Source organism: Xiphophorus maculatus, chromosome 14 (genome assembly GCF_002775205.1).
Source record: "Xiphophorus maculatus strain JP 163 A chromosome 14, X_maculatus-5.0-male, whole genome shotgun sequence".
In the NCBI taxonomy this organism is placed as follows: Eukaryota; Metazoa; Chordata; class Actinopteri; order Cyprinodontiformes; family Poeciliidae; genus Xiphophorus; species Xiphophorus maculatus.
Window position 1 is genome coordinate 26,273,402 of NC_036456.1, and position 18,951 is coordinate 26,292,352.

The 18,951-nt window shown below is 38.2% G+C and overlaps 1 protein-coding gene across 1 annotated transcript in view; it reads right to left on the reverse strand.

Moving 5' to 3' along the window:
• LOC102220969 (cytochrome P450 26B1) overlaps positions 1-18,938 on the reverse strand; it is a 38,501-nt gene extending 19,563 nt beyond the window's left edge. The window contains exon 1 of the mRNA XM_005809419.3: positions 17,781-18,938. Within this exon, the coding sequence (XP_005809476.1) occupies positions 17,781-17,984 (204 nt within the window). The 5' untranslated portion in view covers positions 17,985-18,938. The remainder of the gene's footprint in view (positions 1-17,780) is intronic.
• Positions 18,939-18,951: the final 13 nt, after the last annotated feature.

An 18,951-nucleotide genomic window follows, 5' to 3' on the forward strand; every position in this document is an offset into this window, starting at 1 on the left:
TCATGATTTTCTGTTTTAAAAATGTAACATGTCAAAAATCAGAAACATTTCATCCTGTACCTGCAGTTTAAACTGGTTGTAGAGCCAAATTAAGACTTTCATAAGGTTTATGGAACATAGTATGTGTATTATCTTAATGTTTCAAGAGATTTCTTTGATATAAATGCTAGTTTGTGTCGTGTGTGAAAGTAATGAGGGTCAGAAAATGTACATGTGTTTGTTACTTAAAGCTTAATAAAGGACTAAGAACTGATCCCTGAGGTTCACCACATACAATTAGCCAATCTGTCACAATTAACTACAGAACCAAACGTGAATATTTTGGATAGAATAAAACTGCTAAATTATTCATGTTAATGCTCTTTAATGTTGAAACAGCCAAGGAGGACGGTATCCAAATATTTATTCATATTTGTGACGTTTTGTTGATATTTCAAGAGCAAAATATTATAGTTTTTATTGGATTACAGCTACAACTTTAGAGAGTTAGTTCAACAACACGTTGTAAAATCAACAAATAAAGACGAACGGTTGTTGCTGTCCCCACTGGGAAATGAACGCTCTTTGGTTTTTGTTTGTTGTTCTTTGTGAAGCTGAGGTTAATGACGGGATAACGATGAATGGGCTTTGATTACACCCAGATAAACATCACCTTTTACACCTTTAGGCCTTTTCAGCTGGGAGAACATAAAACTGATGCCACTGGCTGTCGCCTGAGGACGATTGAGCAACTCCTTCTGGAGACGACACCGGATTTATGGCTTGACGTTTGAAGTTGTTGCGTAGAGTTCGTGTTACGACAAGTGAACGGTTGTGGTTTTACAAAAACCCTGTAAAGCACTGATATGTCTAGGAAATGCTCAGAAATCATAATATTAAATGTTTTGGTGGTAGTATATACATTTTTAAATACATGTAGTATTGATATTCTTTAACACAAAAAAAAATCCAATCTCTTTCTTTACATTTTTTAGTCTAAGTCATCTGAAGAAATTTCTACATGATATCATGAGACATAATTTTCCTCACCTGATGTAAGAGCTGACAACTACAGTCCAATATTTACAATAATCTAATATTTATTTCCTCTGACCAGATTTATTGCCATCTTATCTTTAAGTATTTCCAGTATTTCAATTACCTTTCATCAAAGCTTTTATGCCCATTTTCAAGAAAGGGCTGGACAATAAATCAATAACAATATACATTGCGATAAACATGTGATCAATATCAATAGATTATACATCTGATGGGATAATCAATATGTAGAGTATTCACTGAACTCCAATCCGGAACCACACGGCATTTTCTCATGGCTAGCTAAGCAAGATTGGTGGCATCAACCCATTCATTCTTTGGTTACCTAGCAACTCATTCATTCTTTGGTTACCTAGCAACAACCTGTTGAGTAACTGGCGCAGCAGCAGTTTCAGGTTCCACCACTTTCCTTCATAACTGCTAAAGAATGAAAAACAACGGCGTGGAGTGAAAACTGTGGATAAAACAAGCTGGCAATATAACTGATATTTAAAACAAAAAAACTAATCAATAATATTGATATCGACTGATATGAAACGTTTATATTGTGATGTTTTTCAGCCATGTCGTCAATGGCCAACAAGTAGCGGAAACAGAGAGTTGTAGACTAGAAATTTGAGTTTTCTGGCCTCATTTTTGTCAGTTAAATACTAAACACTTTATGAAACTTTGTTCCCAATATGCCATCCGTCCATTTTCTTACACCCTTGTCCCTTAGAGGGGTCGGGAGGTGCTAGTTAGCATCTCCAGCTAACGTCCCGGGCGAGAGGCGGGTTCACGCTGGACGGGTCGCCAGTCCGTCGCAGGGCTTCCCAATATACAGTTATTCCTGTAAGATATCTTTAATTCCTGTTTTTTGGTAAAAATTAAGATTATTAGATGACAGTATGTAAGTTCATGGTTTGAACGTGGTTTTATGCATCTGATTGGGTTTTTGAGGTTTTACCGTATTTACAGTAAAACGTTTGGTGGCTCAGTTTTGCTTTAAGTGTCAGTGAAAACGCAGAAGCACTGATCAGCCTTCCTGCCCTCCAGCTCTTTCTCACCTTCCTGCGACGCACCTCACATCTTTCTCCACGTTGAGCTAAATTGAGCACAGATGCCTCTCCGTTTCATGTTGCTTAAAAAAAAAAAACTCTGAACACCAGACCTGCTTTTATAGAAGAAAAATGCTGCTAATTAGCTTACCCCCCAGCCCAGCATAATGTCTGCGGGTGCGTTTGTTGTAATTGCGCTTAAGCTTCTTCAGATGTTAAGACCTCATTGTGAGGTGATGACAAAATGTTATTTACGCTGCGTGTTTACGCCAGGGTTTTTCTATAAAACTGTCTTGGATCTGACTTTTACGTCAAACGGCAAATTTGTAAATTTTACGGCCCTTCATTTGTCGTAGATTTATGCTTTGAGTTTGATTTCCCTCCATCTTTCAGGGTACAAACTGTTGACCTGAGCTGTTTTCCCAGCTCCTGTACACTTCCTCCTTCTGTGGCAAACACACACACACACACACACACACATTTTGAGTAACGCAGACACACACCAGGTTGCCGGCTGGCCTCTGGAGCCCTCGGGGGGTGTGTGTGTGTTGGAGTGGGGTTGTTTTCCAAGCTACATTTTGCTGCCACATGGATGTAGAGTGGTTTAGTATGTCTGCCTGGCAGACCGGCCGACACACACACACACACACACACACACACACACACACACACACACACACACACACACACACACACACACACGGTTTAATTCAAAGGGAGTTCCTCAGGCAGCCAGACAAGGCTCCCTTTCACACTCTCAGATACAACGTTAGATTGGAGCGATTGTGGGTGTGCGTATTATGTGCGTTTCTCCGCTCGGTTTGTCTTTCCACCGCCCTCTACCCACATATTTTTGAAACCGAAGGTTTTCATCTGTCATATTCTGCGCTGGGAAGTGGAAAAAAAGCACCAAAAAGTTGCCCTGAAATAATCCGTGCCAGGGGTGTGGTCTGGATGACATTTAGCTCGAAGGTGAGACGTGTCACTTTGCCAAATTTTGGTAAAAAAAATCCCCAAAAAAACACACAACGCTTACATGTTCACACAAATAGAGAAACTCATGGAAAGTCATGACATAACGACTCACAAAACGCGGAAACGTCCAGCGTTTTTTTTTTAAATTTTTTACGCTGATTGCGAAGGCAGCGACACGGTTTCCCTCCAAACGTCAGTGAAGCGAGGGAAGCTCTCCACTGTAAACACTCGATCCGTTTTCATAAAATAAACCTCCAAGAAACCAAAATTGCCGCCGCAACATTACGGCTGATTTTAACCGGCGAGGTCAGAGGCAGAAAACTCTGATGTGAGCTGAAAACCATAAAGAGGTTTTTCCTAATGATGGCAGGCAAAGAAGTGTCAAAGCTTTTTTTTTTTTTTTTGTGGCTTTCTTTGTCGACATGTTGCTTAGCAACGAAGAGAAGTACAGGCCGACGGTGGAGACACAAAACAGGATTTATACAACCTTATGGGGTTTTTTAGCTCCGTAATTTTAAAATATTTCTCCAACTTTTTTGTTCTCTTTTCTTTGCTGTTCTGCCTTTTCAACAATATAAAACAATAAAAGTAGTTTCTCCGTTACGATCGTCTACCAGAGCGAAAACCAGCTGCAATCTCAACAGAACGCCAGCAAATATTATTTAAAACACATTGTTGTATTTCAATTATGTTTATGTAAACATTGCTTTTTTTGTCTTTTTTAAAACATAAATTTAAAGGAGTAGGCTGCATTTTTCTTAGACAAAAGCAAAAACTGAGATTTTAGTTATTTATTGCAATTTTAAAAACATATAATAGATTACAAATAAATAAACATCTATGTAATAACAATACAACGTTGTATGGTTTTAATTATTTAAGTTGGAGTGTATATATGCATATGGTAAAAAGTAGATATGAATTGTCTTTGTATAATTCACTTAAAATTCTTTGGTCAAACATTTTTAATTGTTGCATTTCTTCCCTCCTATTTTATTATCGCCAAAATATTATTAAAAAAAAATAAAACTATATTATTGGGACTGGCAGCCTTTTTGTGTTTTTTATCTATAAAAGTTTTTTATTTTACTATTAAAATAAATTATGTAACTTTAAATAACATTTATTTCACTTCCATTAACAGAAAATGCGGCGAATAAGTTTGATGAATTCACCGTAAAGATTCACAGTTTTAGAAAAAACGCTGCTAAAATAAATTAACTTCAGATTAAAATCAGCATTGTGAACATGTTTCATAAAAAAATTAATGTATTAATTATTGTAGCTTTATGGATACAATGTTTAATGGATATTCCAAAGTTTACCATACGACTAACTTGAAATATTTTGGTAAACGACAATAATTTCCCAACTACATTTACCTTTGATGTAACAATAAACTGAAAAAAACAAAATATTTCCGGAGAAAATGTTTCACGCTTTTCCTCAGGTTCTGATCTCTTCTTTGAATATTCGAACGTCTGCTACCTGAAGTATTTTGACAGAAAAACTCCAATATAATTGATAAATGAATTAAAAGAAAGCGCATATGGTGTTGCACTTCTGTATGAAAAAAAATCAAATATGGGCGCCACTAATTGTGTTTTTAAAGACTGCAAAATACATGCATGTCCTCCTTTGACATATTTTCCTCACAGCAGTGTGCAATAAAAAGAAAGGAATTCCAAATCCAGTTTTTCTTTGTAAAATGAAACACTTTCCCTCCATTTCCCTTGAGCTCCCAGCTAACTTTAAAGTGAGAATAAATCCGGCGCCGGTGGAGTGAAACTGCACCCCAAGGCGTGGTTAAAGCCTGGTTACATCAGGTTTCTGTCCAGGTTAAAGCTTTCGTACTCTCACTAAAAGCCTTTTTTGTTTTTTATCTCTAAAGGCTGTTCTTGCAACCTGTGGCGTCCACCTTCACTGACTTCCTTTGATTTTTTAAAATCTGATTTATTAGGGTGTTTTATAAAACCCTCAACAAACACGAGACAAAGAAATGTCTCTCTGATGAGTCTTTCCGGAGAAATAAAACCGCTTTGTTCCATGTTGGGGTTCTGAAATCAACAGAAACTTCCTGACCAGCTCCATCCCAGATATTCCCATCAAATATCCGAGTTTTCCTTGTTGCACACCAACAGACTCGCTCACGCCGTCCCGGCTCGCTAACCCGCCGGCTGAGCTAAAAATACCCCCGTCTGTACTGTTGGGCTTGGCCTGGGGGCGAACCTGGGCCGGGGCTTATAAATGTGCTCTTTGTAGCGCAGTGGAAATGTCCAACAAATGACTCTTTTATTAGGCCAAGACAAAAAAACACAGCTAATTATGTTTACTCAGATCACACACACACTCGTGTGCGAGGAGAGAGGGAGGAAAAGTTCAAATTTAAGGTACTAGAGAGACTCAGGCTGATAAGAAAACAGCAAAACAGAGTTAAAAACCTTCTGCTGTTTTTATTATATATGCGACTTACATTCGCTGAAATCATAGAGTTAAAAAATTACAACAATGTTAAATCCTAATCTTAAAGTTTCACAGAATCAACTGGTTCTTGCTTACTGTTTAGGATAATGAACTTCCTGGGATCCATCATCCATAAAAATCAACGGATGACAGATTTAACACACATAGCAATAAAAATTAATTATGTTTCATACAAAAAGCTGATAAATCCATAAAATATACAATAATGAAATGTTTCTGGGACTTTTGTTCTGCTTTAATTAGAGTTAACTTTCATGTTCCATGTTTTTATAGTGATATTATTTAAAATAAATGAATCAAATTGTTTTTTTGCAACCTCATCCTCTGTCGTCCTTCTGATTGGTCGTCCTTCATCGCCTGTTAAATCTGCGGTTAGCTGGTTGGCTAGCCAGTTGACGTTGGATTAAAAACGTCCAATCTAAGCCAATCAAAGGGGATGAAGGGCGAACGCCTGCGAGTTACGGTCTCTTCTCAAAATAATCCCACCGCAGGGTCGCTCCGCTCACCTTTTGCTGAAAATATTTGATTTTGACCACAAAAGAAATCGACATTTCTTTAAGTTTAAGGTTTTGAATTTCTTGGTCTCCTTCAAAGAACAAAAAAAAAGTTTATTTATCGAGACGCCTTGCCAGGAACATGTTCACCAGGGTGAAGACCTGCCAAGGAGGCTCTTAAAAAATAAAATAAATAACATCTAAACAACTTCATGACTCAATACCTGGGACACGCATCAACAAAAAACATCTGAAAATGTTCAAATATTCAGCATATATTCTGTCAAATTCAGCAAATAAAATATCAATGTTAACTTGCTTTCTGTTCCAATTTACTGTTTACTGATATTTGCTGAAATACAACTCTACATGTTCTCTTGCCTCACATTCAGATCAACCATATTTTCACTAAACAGTAACGACAATTAAATGCTATTTCACAAATCAAACTGATGGAAACTGATGTTATGAGTTTCAGCTGAACGACGGGTCACCAAACATCACATTTCCCCCAAACCTTGGCAAACAAAATTGACAATAATTGGGTTTTAAAAAAAGCACAACTTATAACGGGAAAAACGTCGTGTTCTGAGTAAAAGAATCTCATTTTTATTTACGTAAAACAAGCTTATATATCTCAATAAAAAGCTACTTTCGCGTTAGTTTTGTCAAATTTCAAGTGTACTAAGATAGAAATTAGACAAAGATACTTGATAAAATTTGGTGTTTTCTAACCGTTTCTAATAATTACTGTGTTGGTGTGAAATTCTACCTGAAAAAATAAAATAAGATCTAACTTTATTTTATGTTTTGTTTGAGAGAACTATTGGAAGAAAACTACCCTTAAATTTAATTTTAATTAATTTGCTGTATAGCTTTTGAAGCTGTCATGTTTGCAATAATTGTAAACGCAAAAAGCCAAAACCAACTTAATACAGGAAATAGTAGCAGCTTCTTAATCTACATTTAAGAATTTACTTAAGATAAGTTGCAATATCTTGCTGAAAATATAATTTTAAGTTCATTTCGCCTAATTTCAAGTGTAGTAAAATAGAAACTAAACAAATATACTTGGTAAAATTTTGTGTTTCTACAATATGTTACTAATCTAGTGTGAAACTCCATCTGAAAGTGAACAAAACCAAGACGGGACTAAACCAGATTTGATTTGATTTTTGTTTGATTTTATGTTTTTGCAGTTTATTTCTCTTTTGGTATGAAAATCCACCTGAAAGTCACAAAAAACACTCATTTAGAAGTCAGACTGCGGCACATTTATTTATTCTTTTGCTATAAAAATCAGATTGTTCTCAAAGATTTGGCGTCAGGTGAACTATTGAGATCGAGATGTTTGTCGGCGACCGAACAGGTGAGTGAAAGTCGAAAAACGTTTTCACAGAAATCGCAGGAACCAAACTCCTCCGAAAGCCACGAGGCTTAACTGGCAGGTAGATCCAAAGCCGGCGATCTCCACGGTAACATCTAAAATAAAGGTTAAAAATGAAAAAGTGAAACGGCAGCGAGAGCGGAGGAGAACAAGAGGGAGGAAACGAGGTCAAAGGCACCGAGGGAATTCCTCGTCTCCTTTCAGCCGTCAATCATTCAGCCGGTGCCAGAGATACCGAGGATCCAGTGTGAGGGCTTTTATGTGTGAGTGATTGTGTGTTTGAATGGTGCGATAGGTCCTCGACTTGACAATGAACCCCGTCCCTTTGCGGTCACGCCACCGCATCAGGGAGACCGGAGGGAGGAAGAGGAGGAGGAACAAGATGAGAGAAAGCGAAGAGGGAAGGAAACCGAAGAGAGGTAGAGGAGGGGGGGAGCGAAGAGCCAAAAACGGAGGCAGAGAAAGCAGGCGCAGAGCGTGGCACTGCAGGCAGAGGAGGGATGGGTTCTCGTTTTTTTCAACAGGACGGATTAAACGGGGGGAGCGGGAGGTTTTAGATGGTTCAGCCAGAAAACACGAAGAATGGCGAAGGAGCGGGAGAGACACGGAGGGGGAGGCAGGGTGGCCCCTGACCCGGGGACATTATAGAAAGGGAGATTATGGTTGTTCAAAACTCTCTAAGCGCTAACCCCAGGACCCCAGCTAATACCCCGACACACACACACACACACACACACACACACACACACAGAGGTATCCCTGCCTCAATACAAACAGAGCGGATCTCAGATATATACACACTGAAAAAACACAACATCTTGTCCCTTTTTGATCCGATTTTTTTTAATATCTTAGTAAGTTTGAAATAAGACAAAACTACTAGATGACCTTTAATCAGTGTTCTAACAAAATGTTTTAAATCGGAAAAATGTCTTGTTATAAGTGAACATAATCTGCCAATGGAACTGGAACTTTTTCACCAATATTAAGGAATAATTATTGATCTACAATAAGCTCCTATTTATTGGAGGAAAGTTACTTGTAAGTTAGTTTTGTCTCATTTCAATTGTACCCAAATATTTGCACTAGAAACTAGACCAGAATACTTGGTAATATTTTGTTTTTTTTACAGTGCAGTAGCTTTATGGTTTTGTTGCACATCCAACTAAAACCAGCTGTCATTAATCTTGTTTTGTTCCTCTCTATCTTTTTCTCACAAGGGCCAATTAAAAAAATAACAATTTTAGGAATTAAAATGTTATTTGTTATGTGTTTTCCAGACATATAGCGCTATTTTATAGCACAAAAACTTGGGCCGCCTTCAGGAAGTCGTCACAAAATCGCTCATCTATTAACACTTTATCAACGTTTTTACCAATGTTTCACTGAGAAGTAGCTGCTACAACGAGCTCAGCAGATGCGTAGTTCAACCAGGTGTTTGCTAATTGCTGCTGGCTAGTCTGAAGGAGCAGCTCTGTGAGGGAGAAGCTTAGAAACTGCAGCTCTGAGGAGGAGCTGTGCCTTGAAGGAGGGGCTACGTCCACCTGCGTTTTGCACAGCTGAATGGTTGCCATGGAGATTAAAAATTTCACAAAGGTGCATGGAAGAACCAAGGGAACAGTCCAGGTACATTATTGATGTAACATTATAACGTGACGTAAAACCAATTTTATCAATTAATTGTATTGAATCAATTATTGAAATATTCTTCAACTAATTTAGTTGTCGATTAATCGTTAACTGGCACATACAGACTCAAAAAGGCCATTTATTTAAAAAAAACATATTGAGAGCAGTAATGAATGGCTGAAGACACAAAACGCCGGGAAGACACTTTGACTTTTGTCTTTCATCTACATTTGTCCACTCATAAAGACACCATCAGATATAGAACCGGTCCTGTTTGGGCCACTTTAATCCAACTCTAGTTTGAGATGCGAACCAAACATGTGAACTCTGGTCCGCCTACAAACCTCGGTCTTGGTTCAGTTGAAATTAACTCTGGTGCGGTTCATATGTATATGTGAACACCAACCGGACTGTAGAATGCTCCAAAACCAGATATTGGACTACAGTGCAATGCATTCTGGGTAAATACAACCAACACAAACGTGAGAATCTTGTGCTAGTGGGATAAATAGTTTGTAGACTTTCTGTTTTTTAACAAAATCAGCTAAAATCTGACGTTTTTGTTCACATTTTGTGAAGAAGAAAATTGCGCTCATGTCTTCTTCAGAGGTTTTTGTGTTGTTTCCTAGAGTGGTTCTTATTGCAGCGCCACCACAGGCGAGGAGGGGAACTGTTTTTTTCACCACATCAGCTAAAAATGTAACAAGCGTTGCAATTTCAGTCCCCAATCGAACCAAGTCTATTGGACTATCGGGCGTGAGAAAACCTTTAGACCAATTATCTACATTTCAGAAACAACTAAATATCTAATTTAATAGCATAAACCCCAGGTAGCTAAAGTCAAAGTGATGGGAAAATTTCAGCATGAGTCTTTTTTTAGGCGTATTTGTGGTCGTTTTGTTGACCGAAGGACCGAAAGACACCCGCTTTATCCTTTAAGCTTTTCACACGCAAAGTTTGTAAGCGATAAAAGTGCAGCCACCTCTCTTTCACACACCTACACACTCACTCGATGAGGGGAGGGGGATTAACACTGGCCTCTATAGCCGGCCAGGACAAGAGTGTTGAAGGAGGGAGCAGTGTGTTCTCGGGGTGAAAGAAGGGGCAGAGGAGACCGCTGCCAGAACCTCACGCTAATCTACTAGAGGAGGACAGCGAGGTCGCATGGACCTAGAGACGGACAGAAGTGGCTTAAACGTATAGATTTAACACTTTCTGTCACAAACCAGCGATCCAGTGGACAAGTTTGGCATTAGGATAACTGATAACGTGGGAAAATGAGGATAAAAACATAGACGGCCGGGGTAAAAAGTCACATTTAGAGAATCGGATTGTGAGGCAACAGGAAAATCTTTTAAAAACACTCACATGTTGGAGAGACTGACAAATTCGTAACGAAAGATCGGAAACAACGCAAAACCAATCGAGCGACGGAAGTAACGGTAAAGCATTGAGAATACGACAGAATTTCAACGTTTACACACGAATGTTGTCTTTTGGATGTGTGTTTTGACAAAAACTACAAAAAAAGTTGGATAGGACGCTTGGGAAGTTTACGTGACGGCTGAAGAAGAGTCCCTGGAGGTTTGGGGATCCTGCCCTGAATGTTAACGCGCGAAGGGACGGCCCTCGATGCCCGTTTCATGAGCTACGTACCTCTACACTAGAAAAACACAAACTAACCAGTTCCCTGATCCGCTCAGATTTAAAACTGTCGTATATTTCCAGACCCAAATGTTTTTAAAATCTTTTAATTAGTCGATTTTTGGTCCAGTTTTGAATAAATATGTAAAAAAATTTACAGCAGATATTTGTGAAATGTCAGACTTTTAATTATTCAGTTCCAAAAAGAACCCAAAGCTAAAGGAAAATGTATAAAATGTGCTGTTCCACCGAGTCAGTGGTTTACAAATTACCTGATTACTCTAAGAAACACTGGAAGTTTAGGCTTCAGATGATGAACTCTGAACCCAAAGCAGTCTTCGTTTTACATAAAAACTGCATAAAACGTAAACTTTTGGGAGCTAATTCAGATGTTTAGCACATCAGCAACAGGACAAGAAATAACGTCTGGGAGTAACTTTTTTTTTAACATTATTATCAAAATGATAAAAACCTTGAATAAAAAAAACCCAGTTTCACTGTATTTACTTTAAAATTTCTAACAGAAATATACATTAATCTTTCTTTGAAACAGAAATGTAGCTGTAAAATAATAAATGTTGATTACTAGTTGTTTTTACTGTACTTATACTTTATTTTTATACATAAAATATAGAACAAATCTCCACTAAAGTAAGCTTCTTCAGGTATTTATTAGGCGTAATATTTTATCTTTTTGTTCTTTGTTTCATAGAGTAACATAATTATAATATTTATATTGGCTGGTTACTTAGTCAGGCTACCTGCTCTGGTAGCTTTACTAACGTTATGTTTTGAATTGTAATAAATAGTTTGTTGTTTTTTTCAGGTGAAATATTTCCAAACAGCCAAGGAATAAGTTTATTTTAGTCAGTTTGGTCTCTAATTAAAATGATTCTAAAGGTTTTATGTACATTTTTTTTTTACTTTTTTGTTTGTTTTGAACAGCAGCTCTGCTAAACATCGGTGCCCTTTAACACCAGTAGATGCTTCAGATTACAAACATATTTCCAAGCTCCATTTTCTCTGTAAATAACGTTCCAGGCCTGGAAGACAAAAACAAATTCTAACTTTTCCAGCCTGTAGAAGTAAATGTGGATTCTGCATCATCATGCATTATGTTTTGTGGATGTTTTATGACTTCATGTGATTCCTGCCTTGGGTTTTTGTGTGCATAACCGCAGTCATACAGCACACAGCGAGCTGCACCGCAGTAATGGAAAATACTATAGATGAAGCCACCGGGCCTCACAATGCTCGCTCTGTCTGAGCCGCTTAAAGGCACAACCCTCTGAAAACCTCTGAACAAGTCAACGCTGGATGGATTTTTGGGGGTTTTGTCATGACTGTCGGTACAGTAGAGACTTTGTGGTTTTTCTGAAGAACAGAAAATATGTTTTAACAGTTTGTTATTTCATGTATTCACTGTCGAACCAAGCTGATTTTCATTTCCACCAGATGAGAGTCAGTATTTGGGTTCAAATATCTAAAAATCCTATAAAAATGCTTTAATGTTAATCTGGTGTTACGTTTTTAATACAATGAGACCTTATAGTGCTATATTACTTCAAATAGGTTCAACAATAATAATTTGAACTGAAATTAAACTTCATTTTGGGACTGAAAAACTCTTTTAATCCTTTTCTGTTTATGTGTTTACATGACTGTAACTCCTGAATGTAGGATAAATATTAATCTGTTCATCAGGAGTTTTAAAATACAATCTAGAGATCAGGAAAACCTTCATGATTTATCTCAGAAAATAAATAAAACGTCTGACATCCACTACTGGTGGAACATTTACTAATAAGTCAAATATGAAGAACTCTAGTTGTCAATATTTTGTCATTTCTTTTAATATTCATGGCATATTTTAATTTGTTGGCCATTTCTGTTTCTTCATAAACTTTTAAATCCCCTGTTAGTTTAGTCCTGGCGTCAGCCAGAGCTGTTTATCCGACCTGTTTATGCAAAAAATCAACAACAACAGATAAAAAAATGGTCTGGGCCGCCCCCGGACTTTAAGCCACCCTGGGCAGTGATCCATATCAGCCATAACTAAAACCACAAAGGGTTATTTAATACATTTTAGCATATGACGTATTTAAAATTTGAATTAAACTTTCAGCTTAGTGACATTTTTTCAATGTTTTTATAATTTATCCTAGAACCAAAATAGTTTCTGATTCTTTATCACTGATCAGCTCAATAATTTAACTTGAAGTGAAATAAAAATTTGACTCCAAACGTATGATTAGGATCATGATTACAATCTTATTTTTACAAGCATTTAGAAAAAGCTTTAAAAAATAACCATGTAAACACAAAAGATGTTTAGATATGACTTTGAACTGTAGCTTGGACTCAATTGATCTTTAAGAAGATTTAAATAGCAAGAAAACATAAAAAAATAAATAAATCAAAAGTGTCTAAAAATAATCCAAGATGCTTGATTTTTAAAAATGATTCCCTGACGTTTGGTGTAGAAATGATGGAGCAGGTGCAGGATACGTTTGGTTTATCCTGCACACTATAATTTACTCTTCATCGCCGTAAATCAGACGGGATTAGAGGCTGGCAGAAAGATGGATGATGGATTAAAAGCTGTCGCTGTTGCAGTTTATGCATAAACATGAGCTATGCGAAAATATTGTGTCTAATGTTGTTCAAAAACATAAACCTGGAATAAACACGTAGTTAATCACGTGTTTCAAAATATATAAATATGTGAGATTTTGTAAAACAAACAAAAGACTAAACAAGAAGTGTTCTTGATTCGCCAAGAACTTTTTTTTAAACTTAGTATAGCGTTTTGTTTTTTTTTAAATGGTAAAAAATACATATCTTTAAAAAATATGGAGCGTTTTTGCACATTAGTGACACCTTGTGGAAGCAGAAAGTATTTACTGTAAAGTTACTTTGAACTGATTAATCAGAAACTGTTTCAGGAAATGATTATACCCTTTAAATGTTTTTATATTGCCATTAGATTCCTAAGTGCGCCCCCTGTTGGTGGGAAAAATTAATTAATGATCAAAATCAGGCATTTTCAAAATCAAAAACAGTTTTTGATTAACGAAACATGAATTTTGAACTTTAATAAATAGGTTTTAATGGGAGCGTGTTTGATATTTATTTATTGAAATACCAGAACAACTAAAAGACATTTTGTCCAAATTAAAGATGGCGATATTAAAGTTTTATCATGATATTTTGCACTATTATTGTGATAACGATAAAAGTGACAATAAGAACGTTTTACTACTTCTCTTCAGAAACATGGCCACTGTAATACTTTTTTCTGACACCAGTCACTAAATAGTCAGATTTGTATCATTAAACTGCAAACACTAACTACATTTAATCATATTTTCAAATCAATCAATATTTGTTGATACTTTCATTAAACAAACAGTAGAAAAATACAGTAAAACTAACAATACGGATATTTGGGGGGTGAGGGTTAAACATTATTAATTGAAATTTACAATAAATCAGAAATTTACAATAAATCAGAAATTTACAATAAATCAATTCTTTTCATGATAAGAAATGTATCACAATACGATAAAAACCCGCCTCTAGTCCTAATGCACTTGTATTATTTTCTTTTTATCTATAATTACAAAAACTGTTGTATTGTTATCTGCTTTATAATCTAAACACACATTATTTTATTTTTCCAGGTTTATTAAATGCCAACAATGCCTGTTAGTAAAATCCGCCGGATGCTTTGGGTCCCTGTTATAAATAAAATAAATTCAATTAAAAGAAAAATCTAGATGAATAGTTTGTGTTGCACCTTACATTTTCCATTTTTGAAAGGAAAAGTAGAAATTTCCGCCTAACATTGTTTGTAAATCTCGATCTGCATGCTAGCCAAACTTAGGCTAGTCTTGGCCGCCCAGAATCATTCCGAGGGCCGAAAATGGCCCCCGGACCGCACTTTGTATTTGATGTAATCACATCTGGAGTGGTCTAAACAGTTATTTCTTCTTGCTGTTTTGTGTGCATAAATCTGCCGGTGTAGGTAAGTGATTCCCTGCTCTGTGTGTGTCCTCCCTCAGTAGCTCTCCTAGCTTGGCACCGTCCATTCAGAAAGCTCCGGCTCCTAATGAGAGCAGACAGATCCTTGGCAGAGCGGCCGCGCCGCTATTTCTAACTGCAGATCGCTTTAAAATGGATCAGCCACAGAAATATGTAGCTGTGTGTGTGTCGGGGCAAAAATATATACACTGTACACACACGTTTAGACACTTAAGTGTTTATGTTGGAGTCCTGAATGAGGTGCCAGGGGACGCCAGGCGAGAGCGCGGCAGAACAAAAGAGGATGTGAGTTGAGAAAAGAAAATAATCTCGAACCGGTCGATTTGTATCGAGAGAAATTTAAAGCCCCCGCTGTTACCTCGGGACGCGCGGCTACAGAGCCGCCACTTGTTCATTGATGTAAACAAACACCCCGCTGTAATTCTTCATAGCGAGTTTCAGCTCAATGTTTTGCCGCCCGGTGCACAAATGGGCTATTTTGGTTCTCCGTTAACCCGCTAGCAGAGCTGGTTTTGGCTGAAAAGCTCAGCAGAAACCAAACAAATGCGGATAGAAAATAACTGCTGGGACATAAGAGTTCGCAAAGAGCAAGAACGGGACCAAAACATGGGAAATCCGGGGCTAAAATGACCCGGTTGGGTCAAAGAATATCACTAAACTCTAACGCAAAAATATGTAATTACTACTTTAAAAACTTGTATCTGCTGCCCCCGTGTGGCCGAAATTAATAGTAGTAACAAAAAAACTCTGTCATTGCTAAAATCAGACATTTATACGTTTTATTCTTAAAAATACATTTGTAATCTTGAGAGAATCACTTATTGTGAACTTAATGGGAGTCTAGCGCCCCCTGCAGGGAGAAACATAGCGAACAACTTAACTGTAGAAAGTATAAAAGCCTTTGTTTTAACAGCACAACCTTGGGACGAACTAGAATCACTGCACTTCCTGTTTTAAACAGTAGGTGTCAGTACTGAGTTACTACCACTTTTAGATACCTTTTCAAATCTTTAAAGATTCTTCAGTTTTGTTCTCATTTTTTGGCTAATCTTGTTCATACTAATGTTTGTAAGCTGCTGCAGTCGAGTTCTACAATCTTACAAACAAAAAATCCACATTTTATACATTATAAATAGATTAAAAGCTGCTGAGTTATATTCACTTTTGAGTATTTCTTACTCTGATTGTATTTCTGCTCTGACTTGGTTAATTGTTTCTACAGCAACACCTGCTGCCCAAGAAGGAAACTGCAGCAACTGTTGCATCTAAATTTTACGATTTACACCAGGATCCAATGTAGCAAAACTACCTCCTGGGACCAAATTTTAGTATTTTCCCAAAGCAAAATCGAAACTTTCAACAATAATTCAAAAACAACCATGTCCAGCAGTTGGACTCCCACAAATGAGCAAACAGACTCTGGTCCATCCACAGTCACAGTCTTTGTTTGTTTTGTCTAACGTTAACGACTAGAGCAGGTTTCTAACAACTCCAAACTCAAAGGACAGCACAGCTGTTTAATAAAACTTTATTTCAAGAACCTTTAACAAAGCTAATTGTTAAATTAGCTTTGGTCGGTTGTTTATATAAAAGTTGCTGATTATTCACACAGGAAATGAAGGTTGGAGGCGGTGCGACACCATTTGTGTTCTTGTGTGAAACAAGTAGTTATATTTTGCATTTTTACACAATTTAACTTTTTTTTTTTTTTAAATAATCTGTTCTCAGTTGCCGTTTCAAACCAGAGACATCGTCTCCTACCTGAATGAGTTGTTATCAGTTTCTGTGTAAATAACGACTGAAAGGTTCCCACAAACCACTTTTACATTTTTGATCTTAGAGTTTTAATACGTTTGGTTTCAGCCTCCAGCTCCATCTAATCTGGATTTATACTAAATAAAGACCCAAAGAAATTAATCGGCTGCAGGTGCTAATAATCTCACTTTACAAAATCCTGACCTTCCGCTGTTGGAGGAAAGCCTCTGAGCTTCACAACAACAACGCGCCACGGAACCGCTCTAAAAAAAAACCCATTTTGAAACAGAATACACTCTTCCAACCATCTTTAGTTGAAAACAAAAATCGGTATTTTGCAGGAACTCAAGGCTGATCGGTGCATCTCTTATTTCACCTCAAGAAAAAAAAAGAAAGAAAAGTCTCCTGCAGAACCAGCGCCGCAGCCAACAATCTGGACTTTTCCACACTTTTCCAGCGCGTTTCGGAGACATTTGGACCTCATAAGCGCAGACACTCTCAGCCTCCTCCATCAGACTGACATACAAGCCCCCCTCTCCCTCCCGTCGCCGCTCCATAAACTTGGCCGTGGTCCTCGGCTGCATTCCGGGAACGCGTCTCCCCTCTCTCTCCCTCTCTCTCTCTTCACTCTCTTTCGGTGTCAGATGTTGCACCGACGGGAGCACCGCGAGTTCAAACCCCGCACGCTGCCGACGTGCCTCCGCGCGTCCCGGCGAACTTCGCTCATCATTATGTCTCCGACTGCTATTATTATAAATGCCCCCCTCCTCCTCCATCTCTCTTTCTGTTCGCTCTGATCGGCTTTGCGGCTGGAGGCAAAGGATGCTCCAGCTCTGTAAAGTTGGGATTTTGGAGGATGGAGCTGCAGAAACTCACCACCTCCATTTAAACACATTCCTGCCCTTTGAATCTGATGCATCTTTTAACATGACTCCAGCTACAAACTTGACAAATTGGAGAAAACTCCAACAACAACAAAAATCCACTTTTTAAGTCAAACTTCGCAACTGATGTGATTATTGCGTTTATCAGCATGAATCCAGCTACAAACTTCAAAACTGGCGGAATCTCCAACAAATATCAACCTTTTAAACCAAACTCGGGATAATTTCAAACTTTAAGAGTAGTTTGAACTTTTCTGACTCGGAAAAACTTAGGGGGGGAAATCAGACTAACTCATCAGTAACTGGATAACTTCACTAATTCTGACCAAATGGAAAAGTGTAAAACGCAAAGTTCCCTCTGACCGGGTCGGATAGTGAATGAAATGATCCCATCCGGGTCCAGGCTTACCTGCAGCAGCCAGTGGCAGGTCTCTCCGATGAAGGGGAAGCCCATGGAGCCTTTGGGCATCGGCAGCTTGCAGTTCTTGTCCCGGGTGGCCGTCCACCGGAGCTGCCAGAGCTGCTGGGAGACGGCGACCAGCAGCGCCATGGACACCAGGCAGGCGGCCAGCGTGGCCAGAGCCGAGATCAAGTCGAAGCTGTCGAACAGCATGATGAGGAGGATGACGAAGATGTTCAAAAAAAAAAAAGTCTGGGTCACAAGTTTTTGTTGATTATTTCCTTGTGCGTAAAAAGCGCAGCGCCGATTTACGCACTCCAAACGCTCCTGGCGCGGGTTGGTTTTCTTTTTTTTTTTTTTTTGCTTTGGGAATGAATGAACTGCGGAGGTGTGATATGGATTATGTTCTCTTTTTCTGTTTGTTTTCTGGCGTCTCCAGAGCGCAAATCGCGGTTGGCTGAGTGGAGGAGACGCAGCAACAGGTGACGCTTTAATCTCAAACCTTCAGAGGAAAAAAAAATGAAATCACCGAAAGTCAGTTTGCTTTAATGATTTAAACATGTGGGGCTGGACGCGCACCTGGCTGGGGACGCTGCTGGTGTTTGAAAGTTCATTTTTGTGAGTTTCTGGGTTAAAAAATTGGAGGTACCAAAAAAATTTTTTTTTTTATGTCTGGAAATTTGAGACAAATATTAATAATGATATTAAAAAACAAGTGGAAAAAGTGAAGCCAAGCCTGGAGCCAAGAAAAATGTAAACTTTTTTCTTTTTAAAACTGCTGGACTGGGATGGAAAAAGTTGCTTTAAATGCGGGGAAACTCTTCCAGGAACCGCGTGATTCAGATCCAAAACTCTCTTTTTGAAAAAAGAAAAATCTGTATATTTTAAAAAGTTTACGCGCCTCAGTGAGTTGCAGTTGGAGATGTTTAAGATCCTTGAAGCTGCAGTGACGCGCAGGAGATGCTCCGTCCTGCTGCTGCTCTCTGTCTGCCGTCCTCTCTCCTTTCTGCGCACCTTTCCGTCTCTCCGAGCGCGTCTCTCTCTCTCTGCTGGCTGCACACACAAGTCACCCTCAGTGCGTGAGTGTGTGTGCGCAAAGAGTGTGTGTGCGTCCAGCCAGAGGCACCAATGAGTGTTTATATAGTGTGGAGGCAACTGGAAGGCGAATAGGCGGCCAAGG